The sequence below is a fragment of the Tamandua tetradactyla genome, chromosome X (assembly GCF_023851605.1).
Source record: "Tamandua tetradactyla isolate mTamTet1 chromosome X, mTamTet1.pri, whole genome shotgun sequence".
NCBI lineage: Eukaryota > Metazoa > Chordata > Mammalia > Pilosa > Myrmecophagidae > Tamandua > Tamandua tetradactyla.
The window spans coordinates 150,209,450-150,228,011 of NC_135353.1; the positions used below are offsets into that span (position 1 = coordinate 150,209,450).

The window sequence follows — 18,562 nt, forward strand, 5'->3', positions numbered from 1 at the left end:
TTTGCCCAATAAACAAGCACTCATGCTCTAAAGGAGAATTTAACTTAAGCCTATTAATTTCCTTTTCACTCTAAATTTCAGAGATAAAGCAACATATAAAATGGGGCAGAAGAGAAGTTGGTCTTCAAGGAGAATTTGTGTCCAAGTTTTTACTGGTGCAGAAATCCTTTAAGCCTGGAACTACTCAAAGACGAATCATGAAAAAATAAGAAGAAAAACTTTATTTTAAACAGGTTCAGCAGTAGGCATGCTACAGCAAAAGCTGACTGTAGCAAACAATTTCATTTCAAACCTGCACTGATGTATAAATTAGACATTATTTGGGAATGATTCACTTCTATTAAAATGTAGATTAAATCCAATATCATGCCAATTTTTACATTTATTGTAGATTCCATTTGATTATTAGAGGTTAAATTTTCATAACCTAATAATGAGAACAATGAGCTGTGAAATTAATTCCCCAGTATTGTTTTGAAAATATACTCCTATGTTGTTAAGAGAAATTCCAATTTGATCCAAATGTATTTAACTGGGATTCTTCAGTCATCATCTACTGTTGGCTTGATTGTCACACCTCTTCTTATCTGGCCCCAACCAATTAAACTGCAAAATGAAAATAAAAGAAACCATGAATTTTACATCCATTTTATCATCATTACCCATAAATCAAAATATACTAGTTTAACTTGCCTCTTCTAAGTTTAAAGTTGTTCCCATAACCTGGATCCTCTATAACAAAAGCCTACATTACTTTCCGAGATACCTAGAACTGGTTAGATGGGCTGTGGCCAGCATGAATGACAGGAAAATCCAGCAAAAGGTTCCTACCATAAATATGCTTATCTTTACTGTAACAAAATATACCTACCTCTTCAAAACCACCAAACAAGAACTCTTCAGGCCCACCAAAGAAACCATGCTGTTTCACAAACCACCTCAGTCTGATTTCTTAAAAAAAAAACACCTAATCCTCTATCTTTTTCTCCTTGAAAAGAAAAAAATCTTTTGCTACCTTTCAGAGCACCTCAACAGAACACAATGGCTTTATCATGATCTTAGCTAGTAAATAAAAATAAGAGAAGAACTAGAGGAACATATAGTCTAAAAGCAGATTACTCTCAACAGAAGAGTGACCTATGTTCTCTCTTTCAATGTCTGTTCAACTTAATGAACAGGCTGGCTTGCTATCTCAACTGCAGTTTCTAGAACAAAATCCATTTAAACATGAGTTAAAAAAGAAAAATCACAATTCTAAAAAAATATAATGATCACTCAGATGCTCCCTTTTTCCTCTAAGAGTTTAACATATTTGCCAACTTTCAAGCAAAGCCTGAAAATTCATTTGGATAGAAGTCCCTTAAAATATTAGTGGGCAAAGAAAACAAAACAAAAATATTGATGGGCAGACACAAAAATACCCTTTGTTAGAAACTCTGGTCTAATCTAGGAAATATACCGTTCAAACTAAGTGATAATAATACACTCCTTGTTCAGGATTATGAAAATGTATTATTTAAATCTATTTAAAAATATATTTAAAAATCAGTATTCCATAAGAGCAAACAGTATAATCACACAAAAGAGGGAACTCAAAGGGCATAAATCACTACAAAGCAGGATTATTTACTTAAAAAACTAAAAGTTTAATTATTTTTAAACTGGAGAACAGTAAGTCAGATAAATCTTCTAAACAGAAAGTGATGAGCAATCATTATGGAGCACTATATTCAGGGAAGGCTTAATCAGGGAAGTAGGAAGGAACAGAGAGCCAAGGGTGGTTTGCAAAATTATAGGGACAATCAAGACATAGAATAGCTAACTTAGAGGGTTTATATTAAACAAAGAAAAAAGAGAGGTTAAACAAACTGCAGACTTCCAGAAAGTTCTTGAATAGCAGAGAGAAGTAGTGAGAAGCACTACTACATTTACTGAGCACAGCATGATGAAAACCAACTTCAGCCAGGTTCTATATAACAAAAAGAGGAAACCCAGTTTTTTGAAATAACATTTAAGTGTGAAATGAAGATGGTATGGGCTACAATGAGGTCGCAAAGAATGGAAAGGAAGGGATAGACTCATTAATTAACCCAGGCAAGAGCAATAAAAAAAAGTCAGGAGTCAAAGTTCTAAGTCTGTTTCTTAGCTCTGTCTAAAGGGCATAGAAGCAACGGCACTCTAGAAGCAATGAGACACCTAGCCCCAGATTTTCATTTTCAAATAGTATCGTCCACTAAAAGAAACGAGGATTCCAGAGAAATTGTCGATTCTAGAATTGGGGCAGGGAAGATACAAAATGAGACTGGAAAAAAAAAAGAGAGAGAGAGAGACTGGAACATCTTGTGACAGAAAGGAAAGAAGTACTCAAAAAATTAATAGAGGTATGTCAAATGATACAGGCGCCAGCTTGAAGGTACTGCACTGCTGGCTAAATCTTGGAAAATATGAGCATCAAAATAAGTAAGAACAATAATGGATCACAACTTATTGAATAAAACAGGACCTCTACAAGTTCACATTGTAACTACATAGGAAAATAAATAATGGGGAAGATAAAATGCCAAATGATAAATGTTAAGTAATGGAATTGGAAAAACAAAATTACCATTTTGTAATCATCAATCACATTCAATTCAAGCAGGAATTGTCAGTAGATGCTAAATCTAGGAATGGAGGTTAAAGTATTTGATGAGGAGCAGGCTATCTGCAGAATCTCCAAGGGTCTCCCTACAGACTACTTATTAGTTTCAAGGATTAAAAGGTTAACTATGCAGCAGAGAAACTGGACAATACATCATATATGGCCAAACCGAACACCTCACCAATATGGAGCAGTTGAATATCATTTGCCTCTGGATATAATAACCTGAGGATATATGTAATTTGAATCTAATTTTAGGAAACAAACCTAAATTGGGGGACTTTCTATGAAGTATTCTTTATATTCTTCAAAATTATCAATGACAAAGAAAGGCTGAGGAAGTTCCACATTAGAGATCAGAGAGACAGGAAAACTAAATGCACTGCATGATCCTAGACTGATGGGAGAATCATGCTATAGGACATTTTTTTTTAAATTTTTATAAATACAACATACAACCACGTACATTTTTAACATACAAACATTCTATACATGGTGTACAATCAATGGCTCACAATATCATCACATAGCTGTATATTCACCACCATGATCATTTTTTATAACATTTGCATCACTCCAGAAAAAGAAATAAAAGGAAAATAGAAGAAACTCATACATACCATACCCCCTACCCCTCCCTCTCATTGACCAACAGTATTTCTATCTATCCAATATATCTTTTTTAATTTCAACATTTGTTTCCCCCATTAATTTATTTATTTTTAATCCATATGTTTTACTCATCTGTCTATACTGTAGATAAAAGAAGCATCAGACACAAGGTTTTCACAATCACACAGTATAGGACATTATTGAAACAAGCAAAAAAACTGGAATATGGACTATAAATTTCATTATTTACAATGTTAAATTTCTTGAAGTGGGTATAAGAGATTATCTCAATTTTTAAGAAATAACTTAAGTACTAACAGGTCAAGGGGCATGATATGTGCAATTTATTCCTCAAATGGTTGAGAAAAATTACTATATATATAAAGAATCTGGGTAAAGGGTATAGAGCAGTTCTCTGTACAATTCTTGAAATTTTCCTGTTAAATTTGAAATTATTTCAAAATTTAAAAATTTTTAAAAATCAAGAGCTGAAATACTAGACCAAATTCACTGGTTTTTACATGGTTATGTCTGAGGTAAAAGGCAGCCAATACAAATCAGGGCTAGAAATAAATATTTCAAAGTCATCCAAATAAGTAGATGAGTATTAAGGCCATAAGAACTATTATACTTAAGGAAAAGTGTTTGTGTGTTTGTGTATGTGCTCATGTGCCAAGAAGGACACGCAAGGAAACACTATGTCTTTTTCATTAGAAAGACGCTAAAGCTAATAAATAAACTTACCGCCAGTGTTTCTCAACTCTTCGGCTAAGGGCTATTTTTTCTCCTACTTCTGTGCACACAGGATTAGTCAAAACAATCTTGCCCAGATCGGCCTTGACTGCACTAACTCTTCCACCTGTTGACAGGGATCCTATGTTCACCATGAGCACTTCATTCTTAGACAGCTTTTGCACCTAGGGAAATAAATTAGAGAAAAATAAACACCAAAATCAGCCAAAAACTTTCCAAAAATGAGTGGGAAATTACTAAATATTTTTGGAAATAAGTGAACCATAAAAGAAAAAATTCCACAGAAATTCATTATAATGGGATTTGAAATATATGTAGTCTAAATGTGGCAAATGAAGGTTTACTTGGTACCCACTGAATTTACATAAGAACTACCTTTAAAATAAGCTACATACTAAAGTATAAAATCTCTTAAAATTCCTGGTGGGGTGGGGAGAAGCACGACAGGAGAAAAGTTATATACGAATTAACAATGTGGATTCTGGTGATCCAATTCCACTCCTGTACCCTAAGCTGCTTGCAGAAACTCTTCAAGCCTCTGGAAAATTGGGTAACATCTAGCACGCATGGTTGTTTTAAGGATTAAGTGAATTATTAGCTGCTATTCTCGTTATTTTCTCCACTTAAAGCCTAATTCCCAAGTTCAGATAACTGTATTTAATGGCTTTATATTTTTATTAAAAGCCAGATAATGCAAAAAAAGTCCTTATTAAAGGAATTCTGGAAAGCATAACAAACATGGAAGTTTTATGAGCATGTGGCTCACACTCAAAATCTTTCCTTAAAGCTTTTTCATAAAAATAACTTCCCTGATGCACCAAGGTAAACTTTAGTTAAGACCTGAAGAAAACTGGGGAAAAGAATTTTAATTGAGGGTGGGCGTTACACAGATTTAGTTTTAGTTTATTATAGCACTATGCTATCTGAATTTCTCATAAGACTTTTATAACTTTATAATTACAAAACCCAGTGTTATAACAAATAAGATGCAATTTTATAACTCTTCTACCACTTTTTTCTCATTCCTAGTTTAAGATACTTTAAATACCTATGTCAATATATATAGCTTATCTCATTCTTTTTCAAGTGGCACATTTCCACAATGCAAGAAAATTCTGATAAATGTTTTGCTATTAAATAATAACACTGCAGTGAAATGTGCTGGGATGGGATTGTCATATTTAAAATGTTAATAAATATCACCAAATACATCTTCCCAAAACAATTACCAAATTACATTTTTTCAATAAGCATATGACTGATTTCCCTACATTCTTGCTAACAGAGGTTTATCAGCAAATTCCATCTTTGTCAACCTAATCATACCGAGCTTCTTTTAAAAGGTATGTGTACATTAGGAAAATTATGTCTTTGTCATGTGTGACACAAATATGTTTTCCCTAATTTTCTTACTATTTGCCATACAGAAGTTTTTTATTTTCAGGAAGTCAAATTTACTCAACTCTTAATCATTTTTAAATGTACAATTAAGTGGCACTAAAAACATTCACAATATCTGCTACCATCACATTATCTAATTCCAGAACATTTTCATCAACTCAAACAGAAGCTCTGTACCCATTAAGCAATCACTCCACATTCTTTCTTCCCCACTCCCTAGTAACCTTTAATCTACTCTCTGTCTCTATGAATTTGACTACTCTAGATATCTCATAAAACTGGAATTATATTTGTCCTTCAGTGGCATTTACCATTTCACTTAACATAGTTTTTAAGGTTCATCCACATTATAACATGCATCAGAACTTCACTTCTTTTAATGACTGAATGATATTCCACATTAAATATTTACCATATTGTGTTTATCCATTCATCTGTTGATGGATACTTACACTGTTTCCACCTTTTGGCTATTATAAATAACGCTCTTTTGAACACTGATGTACAAATTATTCACCTTTCCTTTTTTCGTAATCTCATATTAACCATACAGAATAAAACTGAAAAGTGGCTGTAACATCAGTTTATTCCTTTTTTGAAACAGGAATTGTATAAAGCATTCACCTTTGCTGCTTTCTTATCACCTTCAGTGCGGACACCCAGAAGCCGTCTAAGGAGGAAATAGGAAATTTCCAGTTCTGTGAAGATCTCAGGTAGAGCTCCAACTGCACCAAGCACCTGTCCCACCATTCTGTCAGCCCGGCACAAAGTGGGGTCAATTTTTGTTCCAACTCCTAAAGTAAAATAAGATTACTCCAACGTTTTATTTCTTAAAATACCTATACAGTTAATTGCTAACTCCCCAAATTAGATAAGTACAATATATATCTATACATTTTAACACACACTTAAATTGTCATACTCATGCAACAGCTATATTGGTGTGACAAAATGCCTATTACATCTGAAGGAGCAGAATGGTAAACTCAGGTTAGTTGGGTAAGTGAGACAGAAATTCTCTTGATTTAAATTATAAACTGAGGTCAAACAGGGATAACAGCTTAATTTAAAAATGAGTCTGAATTTCCTTAGTGAAGGATGAAATGATACAAAATTCATGAGCACTTTGCAGAGTATATGTCTGTCATTTTCCCCTTAGAAGGCTAATCAAAAAGATATCTTTAAAAAGTTTCACGTGAGTCCTGGGGCCTACTTCAAAATATTTTAGCTATGTAACTTGAGGGGGCTGGAGAGAATAAGATATAAAGATAAAACAAGATTGGTAAAATATTGCTAACTGTTGAAGTTGAAGTTGGGTGGTGGTACATGGAGATTGTCATTACACCATCCTCTGTACTTTTATGTTTGAAAACTTCTATAAGTTAAATTTTAAAGGCCATTCAAGTTTCCCTGTTGAGAAAAAATTTAAAAATTAACCAGACAAAATCATGGACAATAAACTCTTGTCAGGACAGAATGGAATGATGCATTACATATAGTCAAAAACCAGAGACCCAAAGACAAAACTACTTTTTCATCAAACACTCTCTTTTTTAATCTAAAGCACCTCTGACTAATTCTCATTGGATCTTGCTTTTCCCTGGATATGCAGTAATGTACTAAGTTGTAAGGGACTAGAAAATTCCATAAATTATTCCTGCAATTCCCACCAAATGAAAACTATCATCCTGCATTATCACACCAGTATAAATATGGTCTGACATGATTCAGTTGCATTTGCGTATAGCTTTGCATTTACAAAAATATATATATGAAAAGCAACTACTTCCTACCCCCAAACTGTGCAGATTAAAAATATAAGATAAAGATAATGGAATGAGAGGCTTCAGGGCTCCCTCCTTTTCCCCAGAGAAGTTATGAAAAGCCAGTAAGAACAGGCTGAAATAACTTTCTCAAAACTCCAGAAAATAGTTAAAGGACTGCAATAACTGGGCATGCAACAAATCAAGAAAAAGGGTTCTTAAAAGCAGTAGGATCTCTTAGCGTCCTACTAGCCCATCACTAGCTAGGCACAGAATCAGCCCATGCTCCCAGTATGGATCCCTGGTTCCAGTTTTAGGGAGAACAGAGTAATCCTCATGCACATACCGGGATCAAGTATGTATGGTCCAATCTGGTGGTGGCCTGAGGCATTCACTATCCCAGAAATTGCTCTGCTTATAGAAGGCAACTCAGAGAGCTTGCCTATAGAACACTTGGGAAGAGTAGTCAAGTTGTACTGCCCGGGACAAGGAATAGCTGGCTGTAGGACATGCAGTGCAGTTCACAAGAACAAGAAGAAATTGGTTCCTAGTAAATAGGAGATATTCCTATCTGTGTAAAAGGGGAAATTCCCAGGGCCACATGTGTATGACCAAGACAAGATGCATGCCCAGAAAGGATCAGAGAGAATCCTAGGCTTTGGCCTGGAGCTATTTCTTAAATTCTTTGTTATGTATAAGCTCTGAAGGAGAGCACCTGACCTGCAGATGGGTCAATCTGCAAAGATTGGGAAAGGTGTTTTCTTTTTTCCCTTATTTCTTTTTGTTAGCACCTAGCATTCAAGGAAAGTTTGAAAACTAACTGGATACAAGCCTAAGGAACAGATTCCTTAGGGTATAAATTCTAGCTAAATACTAAAATGTCCAGTTCAACAATAGACAACAAAACATAAAAAGTAACAGGAGGGCGGGTCACGGTGGCTCAGTAGGCAGTGTTTTCGCCTGCCATGCCAGAGACCGGGGTTCAATTCCCGGTGCCTGCCCATGTAAAAAAAAAATAATAATAACAGGAAATGATGGTCCAGGCAAAGGAAAAGATTAAAAGCATTACAAACCATCAGTGAGGAGGACAAGACCTGGGACATTCCAGACAAAGACTTAAAAAATGGCTTGAAATATGCTCAAAGAGCTAAAGGACAATATGGACAAAGAACTGAAGGAAATCAGGAAAATGATAGATGAACACAAAGAGAACATGAAGAGACGAAAATTAGGAAAGGTAAAATATGAAGAAAGAGATGGAAATTAAGAAAAGGAATCAAACAAGAGCCGAAAATCATAGTAACAGAAATTTAAAATTTCCTAGAGGGATTCAACAGCAGATTGGAGTTGGCAGAAGAATCAGAGACCCTGAAGACAACATAGCTGAAATCATTCACTCTGAGAAGAATGAAAAAAAATGAACTAGTCTGAGGATTCTGTGGGATACCATCAAGCATACCAATCTAAGGAAAGCGAGAAATGAGCAGAGAAAAAATCCCCAAAAAAGAAGACTGGGGGATGCAAGGATAGTTGAGTGGTAGAATTCTCATCTGCCATGCAAGAGACCCAGGTTCAATTCCCGGCCAATGTACTTCCCAAACAAACAGAAAAAACAAACAAAAATTCAACAAATGGTGCTGCAATAAGGTGATACTCACATGGAAAAAGAATGAAATGTGACCCCCATTATAAATCACACATACACACACACAAAGAATGACTGAAACATTCCCAAATTTAACGAAAGACATGAATATACACATCCAACATGCCTTATTATAATCAAACTGTAGAATGACAAAGAGAAAAGGAGAATTCTGAAAGCAGCAGAAGAGAAGCAACAAGTCACACACAGGGAAACCTCAAGTAGATTAAGTTCCAATTTTTCATCAGAAACCACTGAAGCAAGGTAGTGGGAGGCCATCTTTAAAGGGCTAAAAGAAAAAAATGCCAATCAAGAATTCTGTATCTGGTGGCGAAACTGTGTTTCGAAAACCAGGAAAGAATTAAGACATTCTCAGATAAACAAAAGTTAACAGATTGAGTCACCATTAGACCAGCTATACAAGAAATGCAAAGAAAGTTCCACAGGCTGAAAGAACACTAGATAGTTGACTAACGCTACATGAAGAACTAAAGATCTCTAGAGAAAGTAATGACATGGGTAAATATGAATACAGTACTACTTGTTTTTGGTTTGTAATTTTTTTTTTTTACCTCCTAACAGAGCTAATAAGCAAATGCAATGATAAATCAGTGGTTTGGACTCATAATTTACAAAAATGTAACTTGTAACAAGAACTACATAAAGATGGGGGATGGAGGGTTATAGGAACACAGTAGGTATATACTTCATTAAGGTGGCATCAAAGCAAAGCAGATTGTTAGGATATTAACTATAACCATCATGGTAACCACAAAGAAAATACCAGAAAATATGAATACCAGAGAATATGCAGAAAGTAGACTACAGGCTACCAGGAGTGGGGAGCAGGGGGAATGGGGAGTTAATGCAAAATGAGTATAGGGATTCTGTTTGAGGTGATACAAAATTTCTAACAATGGAAGATGGAAAATACTACAACACTGTGAATGTGATAAATCCCACTGAGGAGAGATTGAGATGGGAAGGTTTATGTTGCATCTATGTTTGCACAATTAAAAAATAAAAGAAAGAAAATGACAGGAACTTTTAGAGAAGATGGTAGAGTAGGGAGCTTCAGGACTCAGTCCTTCCACCAAAACAGCTATTAAACAAGCATGAACTGTCTGAAACAACTGTTTTCAGGCTCTAAGGGCCAGAAGAACACTGTAAGGCATCCACAAAAGAGCAGGAGAAAGATAAACTATGCTAAAGAACAGTGAGTTTCTCTCACTGCTCAGTGGCTGATGGTGCCTAATTCCCACTCTTGCAGTGGGACTGGGGTCTGGTCCCTAGCTAGCACGTTGGGAACAGAAAGGGATACAAAAATCCTCTTCCCCAAGACAGGGTTGGGCACAGAGGATTACTGAGGATGGCTTTTGATTAGCCCCAGCTCTGAGTAAGTATTTCAATCTGCCCCAAACGCAGGGAGTGGCGGCCACTGTTTCAACCTCACCCTAGACTGAGGAGGATGCAATGGAGATTTAAAGACAGAGCCTACTGAAAGCTCTCGGAGACAGCTCAACAGCCACATCTGCTGGGAAAGCCACGAAAGTACGGATCTGGGAAACCATCAAAAAGGTTTTTGTTTCCCTTCTTGATCCTGTCCCCAGGGCACTTTGGAGCTGGTAAGTGGCCCATTTCATGGGTCCCTGACCTGGTTTTGACTGGGAAACACTGACTTGAGAAATTGCTCTCAGGGTGACCCTCTTTCAAGAATTTGCCCTCCAAGCAAAAGCAGCAAGAGAAAAAGGAATGTAAAAAATATATAGAGGCAAAACAAAAACAAACAGAACAGATCAAGATTCCCAGAGAAGGAAGAGAGGAAAGGAAACTTTCTCCTGGATGTGAAACCACTGCACAAAAACTACAATCCTAATAACTGTAGCACATATCCAGGGCAAGTATCAGATGAAGAAAAATTGAAAAAAATCTGATTGGTTAAACGTGGGCTATTCTAAAGGTATAAAATAAGGCGGACTAAGCATCAAAAAAGACCCTTAACATTAAGCATAACAACAATAAAACCCTAGGCAATAGAAAGAAACCGACCTTCACAGAAAACTCATCAAGATACGCAGATGCCTAGACATCACAGAAAATTACAAGCAAAACCAAGAAATAAGTTAAGGGAACAAATCAAAAGAGTACACACATTATTTGTAAAAACTAATCAAAAATATTCAAACAAACCTTCCAAATCAATTCAAAGAGATGAAGGAAAATATGGCTAAAGAGAAATGATAGTAAAATGATGAATTATAAAAAGAAACATAACAGTATGATATTGCAAACCACTGATTACACACTTTGGATGATTACATGGTATATGAACGTACAATATATAGCAATAAAAAAATAAATGAATGCCACTGCAATAATTGTAATTTTTCTGTTTTGTACTACATTTTCCTATAATCTAACAATGGTTTTATTACATAATAAGATTTTAAAAAACAAATGATAACAAAAACCAAACAACTTTGATTCTAACATACAAGCAGTGATAATACAAGAAATCCTACTTTATTTAATATATTAAAAACTCAGCACTTCTTTTTGTGTTGTCTGGGGAAAAAAGAACATGACAAAGGACGTCTGGGAAGATAGTGGAGTACAGTAAGCAGTATTCATGCCTGCTCTGTAGGACATGATAAGGGATAGGAAAAAAATGACCAGGACTGTGGTCTTAGAGGTGAGTGACAGAAAAGGGTCTTCAATATTTCATAGGGAGGAGCGAGGCAGGGATCTTGGGATGAGATCAGGGTGGATGTGACAGGCATGACATCCAATGGGGGTGGGGAGCAGGAACAGAAAAGTACAGATCTGAGGGAACTGACCACCCCTACTCTGCTCTAGCCTGTCTGAGCTGGTGGCTAGGGAAACCTCCCCAGGCAGCCCTGCAGTCAGCAGCATGAGTCCAGAGGCATACTTCACCATCCACCAGGAAAAGCCAAGCCTCAAGATGCTGGGAACAGTCACCTGGCTGGGTGCTGCGAACAGCCATCAGGTCAGGTGCAGTGAACAGCAGATCCACTGGGCACTGCAATCAGCTACTCCCCAGGGAACTGTGATCAGATCCACCAACCCACGTGCACTAACTAAGCAGCACAACCCACCTCCCAGCAGATCACTTCAGCTGGGGAGGGGTGGGCCTGAGGAGAGGAGGGGCCTCAGGAGTGCCACCCGCTGGGAAGAAGTGGTAAGTGCAGTGTGGAAAACTGCCTAGTTTTTTTCTAACTATATTTTCTCTGTATTTTTTCTTATTAGCATTACTCTTTATTTGTTATTTATATATTTTTTCATTTTTGCTTATTTTGATATATATACATTAGAAATTTTTTTCCTCTCTCTTCTGTGGGCACCAATCTGAGTTCACTTCCAATATATTTTGGGGTGTATCCTTCAGACTTTGTGGTCTACTACCATGGAGGTGTGGTATTTTCATTTTTTAAATACATTTTTAATTTTATTTATTTATTTACTTGGAGTGAATGGGCTGGGGATCAAGCCTGGGTCACTCATGTGGCAGGTGGGTGTTCTGCGACTGAACTACCCATGTATTCCTGGTTAGCTTTTAATAGACCCTCAAGTAGAATTTAACACCTTACATGAAATCCGGGCCTTGGTTTGGCAGGGAATTACTAACAAACCAAGTACAAAAGGAAAACTTCACAAAACTTTAGACGAGTGAAGGAAACCAACTTGCAAAATAACCTTAAGATAATCAAATGCCCCAAACACAACATAAAATCACAAAAGCATGTGAAGATCCAGGCAAAAATGGCCCAGACAAATGACAAAATCAAAACACCAGAGGGAACACAGAATATTTAATTACACAAGGACAACTATAAATTAATAGAGGCTATCAGGAGGACAGTAGAAAAGTATAAGGAAGTATTCGAAAGATTGAATAGAAAAATAGATCTCAGAGATGAACAATATAGTAGGCCAAATGAGAAGTATACTAGAGACACATAATAGCAGATTAGGATAGTACATATTAATAAAAGGGACAATTCACCAAGAGGAAATAATGATCATAAATGTTTATGTGCCCAATCATGGAGCTCCAAAATACATAACGCAAACACTGGCAAAACTGAAGGGAGCTACAGATGTATCAACAAGAATAGTGGGAGACTTCAAAACCCCACTCTCCACTAGAGATAGAATAACCAGACAGAGGATCAAAAAAGGAAATAGAGAACCTAAACAATGTGATTAAAGAATCAGACCTAATAGACACATATAGATCGTTACACACCAAAACACCAGAATATACACTGTTCTCTAGTGCTCATGGACTGTCCTTCAGTATAGATAATATTTTGGGACAGAAAATCAGTTTTTGTAAATTCAATAAGATTGAAATTATCCAAAGGACTTTCTCTGACGACAACAGAATGAAGCTGGAAATTAATAACTACAAAAAAATCAGAGCTTTCACAAATATATGGAGATAAAGCAACACACTTAAATAATCAGTGGGTTAAAGAAGAAATTGCTAGAAAAGCTGCTAAATATCTGGAGATGACTGCTAATGAGAACAGAACATATCAGAACTTATAGAATGCAGCAAAGGCAATGCTGATAGGGAAATTTATTGCCCTAAATGCCTATATAAAAAAAACATGAATGATAAGGACACCCAAATCAATAGAGCTCACAAGAGCTCAACAAGAGTCCTGCCCTACAAGTAATACTAAAGGGAGCCCTGCAGGCTGAAACGAAATGATTACCAATAAGGATAAATAGAGAGAGAAAAAAATATATACAACATATAAAAAGCAATGGATAAAATGACTGAAGTAAATATTGTCTTTACAATAATAACACTGAATGATAATGGATTTAACTTCCCAATCAAAAGACACAGATTGGCAGAATGGATAAAAATGCATGATCCAACTATATGCTGTTTAACAGAGACTCAGCTTAGAACTCAAAGACACAAATAGGCTGAATGTGAAAGGTTCACAAAAGACATTCTATAACCCTCTCATCTATGGACATTTGATCTTTGATAAGGCAGTCAAGCCAACTCACCTGGGACAGAACAGTCTCTTCAATAAATGGTGCCTAGAGAACTGGATATCCATATGCAAAAGAATGAAAGAAGACCCATGTCTCACACCCTATACAAAAGTTAACTCAAAATGGATCAAAGATCTAAACATTAGGTCTAAGACCATAAAACAGTTAGAGGAAAATGTTGGGAGATATCTTATGAATCTTACAACTGGAGGCGGTTTTATGGACCTTAAACCTAAAGCAAGAACACTGAAGAAGGAAATAAATAAATGGGAGCTCCTCAAAATTAAACACTTTTGTGCATCAAAGAACTTCATCAAGAAAGTAGAAAGACAGCCTACACAATGGGAGACAATATTTGGAAATGACATATCAGATAAAGGTCTAGTATCCAGAATTTATAAAGAGATTGTTCAACTCAACAACAAAAAGACAGCCAACCCAATTACAAAATGGGAAAAAGACTTGAACAGACACCTCTCAGAAGAGGAAATACAAATGGCCAAAAGGCACATGAAGAGATGCTCAATGTCCCTGACCATTAGAGAAATGCAAATCAAAACCACAATGAGATACCACCTCACACCCACCAGAATGGCCATTATCAACAAAACAGAAAATGACAAGTGCTGGAGAGGATGCGGAGAAAGAGGCACACTTATCCACTGTTGGTGGGAATGTCAAATGGTGCAACCACTGTGGAAGGCAGTTTGGCGGTTCCTCAAAAAGCTGAATATAGAATTGCCATACGACCCAGCAATACCATTGCTGGGTATCTACTCAAAGGACTTAAGGGCAAAGACACAAACGGACATTTGCACACCAATGTTTATAGCAGTGCTATTTACAATTGCAAAGAGATGGAAACAGCCAAAATCTCCATCAACAGAAGAGTGGCTAAACAAACTGTGGTATATACATACGATGGAATATTATGCAGCTTTAAGACAGGATAAACTTATGAAGCATGTAATAACATGGATGGACCTAGAGAACATTATGCTGAGTGAGTCTAGCCAAAAACTAAAGGACAAATACTGTATGGTCCCACTGATGTGAACCGACATTCGAGAATAAACTTGGAATATGTCATTGGTAACAGAGTCCAGCAGGAGTTAGAAACAGGGTAAGATAATGGGTAATTGGAGCTGAAGGGATACAGACTGTGCAACAGGACTAGATACAAAAACTCAAAAATGGACAGCACAATAATACCTAATTGTAAAGTAATCATGTTAAAACACTGAATGAAGCTGCATCTGAGTTATAGGTTTTTTTTTTGTTTTTTTTTGTTTTTGTCGGTCTGGTTGTTTGTCTTTTTTTTTTTTTTACTATTATTATTACTTTTATTTTTCTTCTCTATATTAATATTCTATATCTTTTTCTGTTGTGTTGCTAGTTCTTCTAAACCGATGCAAATGTACTAAGAAACGATGATCATGCATCTATGTGATGATGTTAAGAATTACTGATTGCATATGTAGAATGGTATGATTTCTAAATGTTGGGTTAATTTCTTTTTTTCCATTAATTAATAATAAAAAAAGACATTCTATACAAACAGTAATCAAAAGAGTTGGGGTGGCTATATTAAATATTAGATAAAATAAGACATTAAATGCAAAGTGTTATAGGAGACAAAGAAGGATACTATATGTTAATAAAAGGAGCAGTTCACTAAAAAGAAATAAAAATCATAATTATTTATGCACCTAACCATGGTGCCCGAAAATACAGGAGGCAAACATTGGCAAAACTGAAGCATGAAACAGACATCTCCACATAGCTGGAGACTTCAATACACCACTCTCATCAATACACAGAACATCTAGATAGATAATCAATAAGGAAACAGAGATACTGAATAATATATCAAATGAACTAGATCTAATAGACATACAGAACACTGTACCCCAAAACAGCAGGATAAACATTCTTCTCAAATGCACATGGATCATTCTCTGCAACAGACTACATATTGGGTAACAAAACAAGTCTCAATAAACTTAAAAAGACTGAAGTCATGCAAAGCACTTTCTCTGACCATAATGGAAAGAAGGTGGAAAGAAACAACAGGTGGAGAACTAAAAAATTCAAATACATAGAAATTAAACACTCTTAATCCGTGGGTCAAAGAAGAAATTGCAGGGGAAATCAATAATCAATCTTGAGATGAATGCAAACAAGAACATAACATATCAAAACTTATAGATCCAGCAAGGGCAGGGTTGAGAGGGAAATTTAGAGCCCTAAAGGTTTACATTAAAAAAGAACTAAAATTAAAGATCTAACTATGCACTTGGTAGAACTAGAAAAAGAACAAGAAACTAATTTGAAAGTGAGCAGAAGGAAAGGAATAACAAAGAATAGAGCAGAAATACATAAAATGAGAATAAAAAAACAATAGAGAGAATCAACAAAACCAAAAATTGGCTCTTTGAGAAGATCAATAAAATTGACAAACCTTTAGCTACACTGACAAAGAAAAAAGAGAGGACACAATTAATGAAAATAAGAAATGAAAAGGGGAATATCATTACTGACCCTGCTAAAATAAAAGTGACTATAAATGGATACTATGAACAATTTTGCACGCCAATAAATTAGATACGCTAGGTGAAATGGACAAATTCTTGGAAATACACAAGTACCTCCACTGACTAAAGAAGAAACAGAAGATCAAGAAGAAACAGAAGATCTCAATGAACCAATTATGGATGATAGATAATTGTATGATTTTAATAATCTTTCACCAATTCTAACAAAGGTAACTATTATTTAAAAAATTAGCTCAATTATTTTTAAAAAATGCTATCACAAATTATAACAAATGTTCCACACCAATGCAAGGTCTTAGTAGTAGGGTGGGGTTGGGTATCCTGTATTTTATTCATGATTGTTTTATAAACCCACAATAAAAGAGAGAGAGAGAATGACAAGTAAATGTGATATGATACTGGATGAGCTCTAAGAATGGAGGAGATAAGGCTTAAGGTGACATTATTGGGATGTAAAAAAAAAAGGGAACTTTATTCAATTCTTGAACTTGATAACTGCCCCTAAGGTGCTTACATAAGTAAATAAAGCCTTATTCATAGGAAATGTATATGGAAGTATTTATTATATGTTCAAGAAGTATGTGTGCAACCTGTACTCAAATATTTGAAGATATAAATAGATATAGATACAGTGTGAAATGGCAAAGAAGACAAAATGTTAAAATTGGTGGGTCTGGGAGTGGTGGGAATACAATGGAGTTCTATAAATGGGGTTTGTATCAATTTTGTAACTGTACTAAGTCTGAAATTATTTCAAAATATTTTAAGAATTTTCTAAAAAGTATACAGTAGGTATGCTGAATGTTTGCTCATAAAACACTGTTATTGCTAAAAAGGAGTTACTCTATATACTAAATGACAATGTATTCTTTATACTTCAAAACAGTTTTACAAATACATGAAAATATTTTAAAACCTAAAATCAATAACTTAACTGTATGAATGTTCCCCCACTCCATTTTATTAAAACATCTAATTAAAAATTTACCATTAACATTATCTTTTCAGGTAATAGATTTGCCACAAAAAGTATCATGAATATCCAGAAATTAAAAAGCTCAGGGACAAGTGTGCATGGGTGGTTCAGTGGTAGAATGCTCGCCTTCCATGCAGGAGACCTGGGTTCAATTTCCAGACCACCCAACTGCCCCCCCGCCCCCCCCCCCCAAAAAAAGTACAGGGACAAATGCTTACCAATAAGACCCCCTGGAGCAGCATACTGAAGATCATTATGTTCTGCAAAAAGTGATACAATTTTGGAAAAGATTGGTTTACACATGAGTTTTCCTTCACTATCTTTGGAAACAATACCAGGTCTGACTTCTATCTCCTGGCCCACCTGTAAATAGATAAATTAGCTATTAGAAATATTTGGGATAACACAATTAACTTTTCATATTAAAAAGACCACAAAACTGAAAGGGCAATCTTCTATTTCAAAGATCACTGTTAAAGAAAAAAAATCTGGAGGAAATCTTTAAAACCAGAACCATCCATAACACAGAATAATGTGGATTTGGTACTACATGGTACATGGCCACATGTTTCTTTCAAACTTAATCATTATATGAATGATAATTTTTAAGATGTATGAAAATATAGACTGTTCAATCATGTTAATAAAATATTGATTAAAAATAAAAGAAACAGGGCCACAATGGCTCAGCAGGCAGAGTTCTAGCCTACCATGCCAGAGACCCGGGTTAGATTCCCCATGCCTGCCCATGCAAATAAAAAAAATGAAAGAAACAAAACAATAGTACTTTATCTGTTACTAATTATTTAATACACAAGCTTATCACCATATAAAATGTGCTCCACATTCACAAGGAGCCTATAAATGTAGAAATAAGACATTCAAAAGACATAATAGTAAACAAAGAAATTTGTATCAAGCACTAGATGCCACGAAAAATATTTTAACTTTGTATCATCATGATTAAGGCAATGCTAAAAGCCCAAACCAAAAACCCAAAGCCAAATCCAGTTTACCTTTAATACTCCTTTCAGAATACTACCACCAGCTACACCCCCCTTAAGGTCATCAACCTCACAGCCAGGTTTGTTGACATCAAAGGACCTAATAACTAAAAGAAAGTAGAACAAATTAAAATCAATTCTTTTCATTTTAATTTCAGAAGGAATATTTCTTCCT

The 18,562-nt window shown here is 35.5% G+C and overlaps 1 protein-coding gene across 1 annotated transcript in view; it reads right to left on the minus strand.

The window, feature by feature from the left end:
- Positions 1 to 206: 206 nt before the first annotated feature.
- EIF2S3 (eukaryotic translation initiation factor 2 subunit gamma) overlaps positions 207 to 18,562 on the minus strand; it is a 31,443-nt gene continuing 13,087 nt past the window's right edge. Inside the window, exons 8-12 of the mRNA XM_077145938.1 lie at positions 18,400 to 18,494; positions 17,602 to 17,746; positions 6,032 to 6,201; positions 3,998 to 4,170; positions 207 to 606 (exon numbers count right to left, since the gene is read on the minus strand). Of these exons, the coding sequence (XP_077002053.1) occupies positions 543 to 606; positions 3,998 to 4,170; positions 6,032 to 6,201; positions 17,602 to 17,746; positions 18,400 to 18,494 (647 nt within the window). The 3' untranslated portion in view covers positions 207 to 542. The remainder of the gene's footprint in view (positions 607 to 3,997; positions 4,171 to 6,031; positions 6,202 to 17,601; positions 17,747 to 18,399; positions 18,495 to 18,562) is intronic.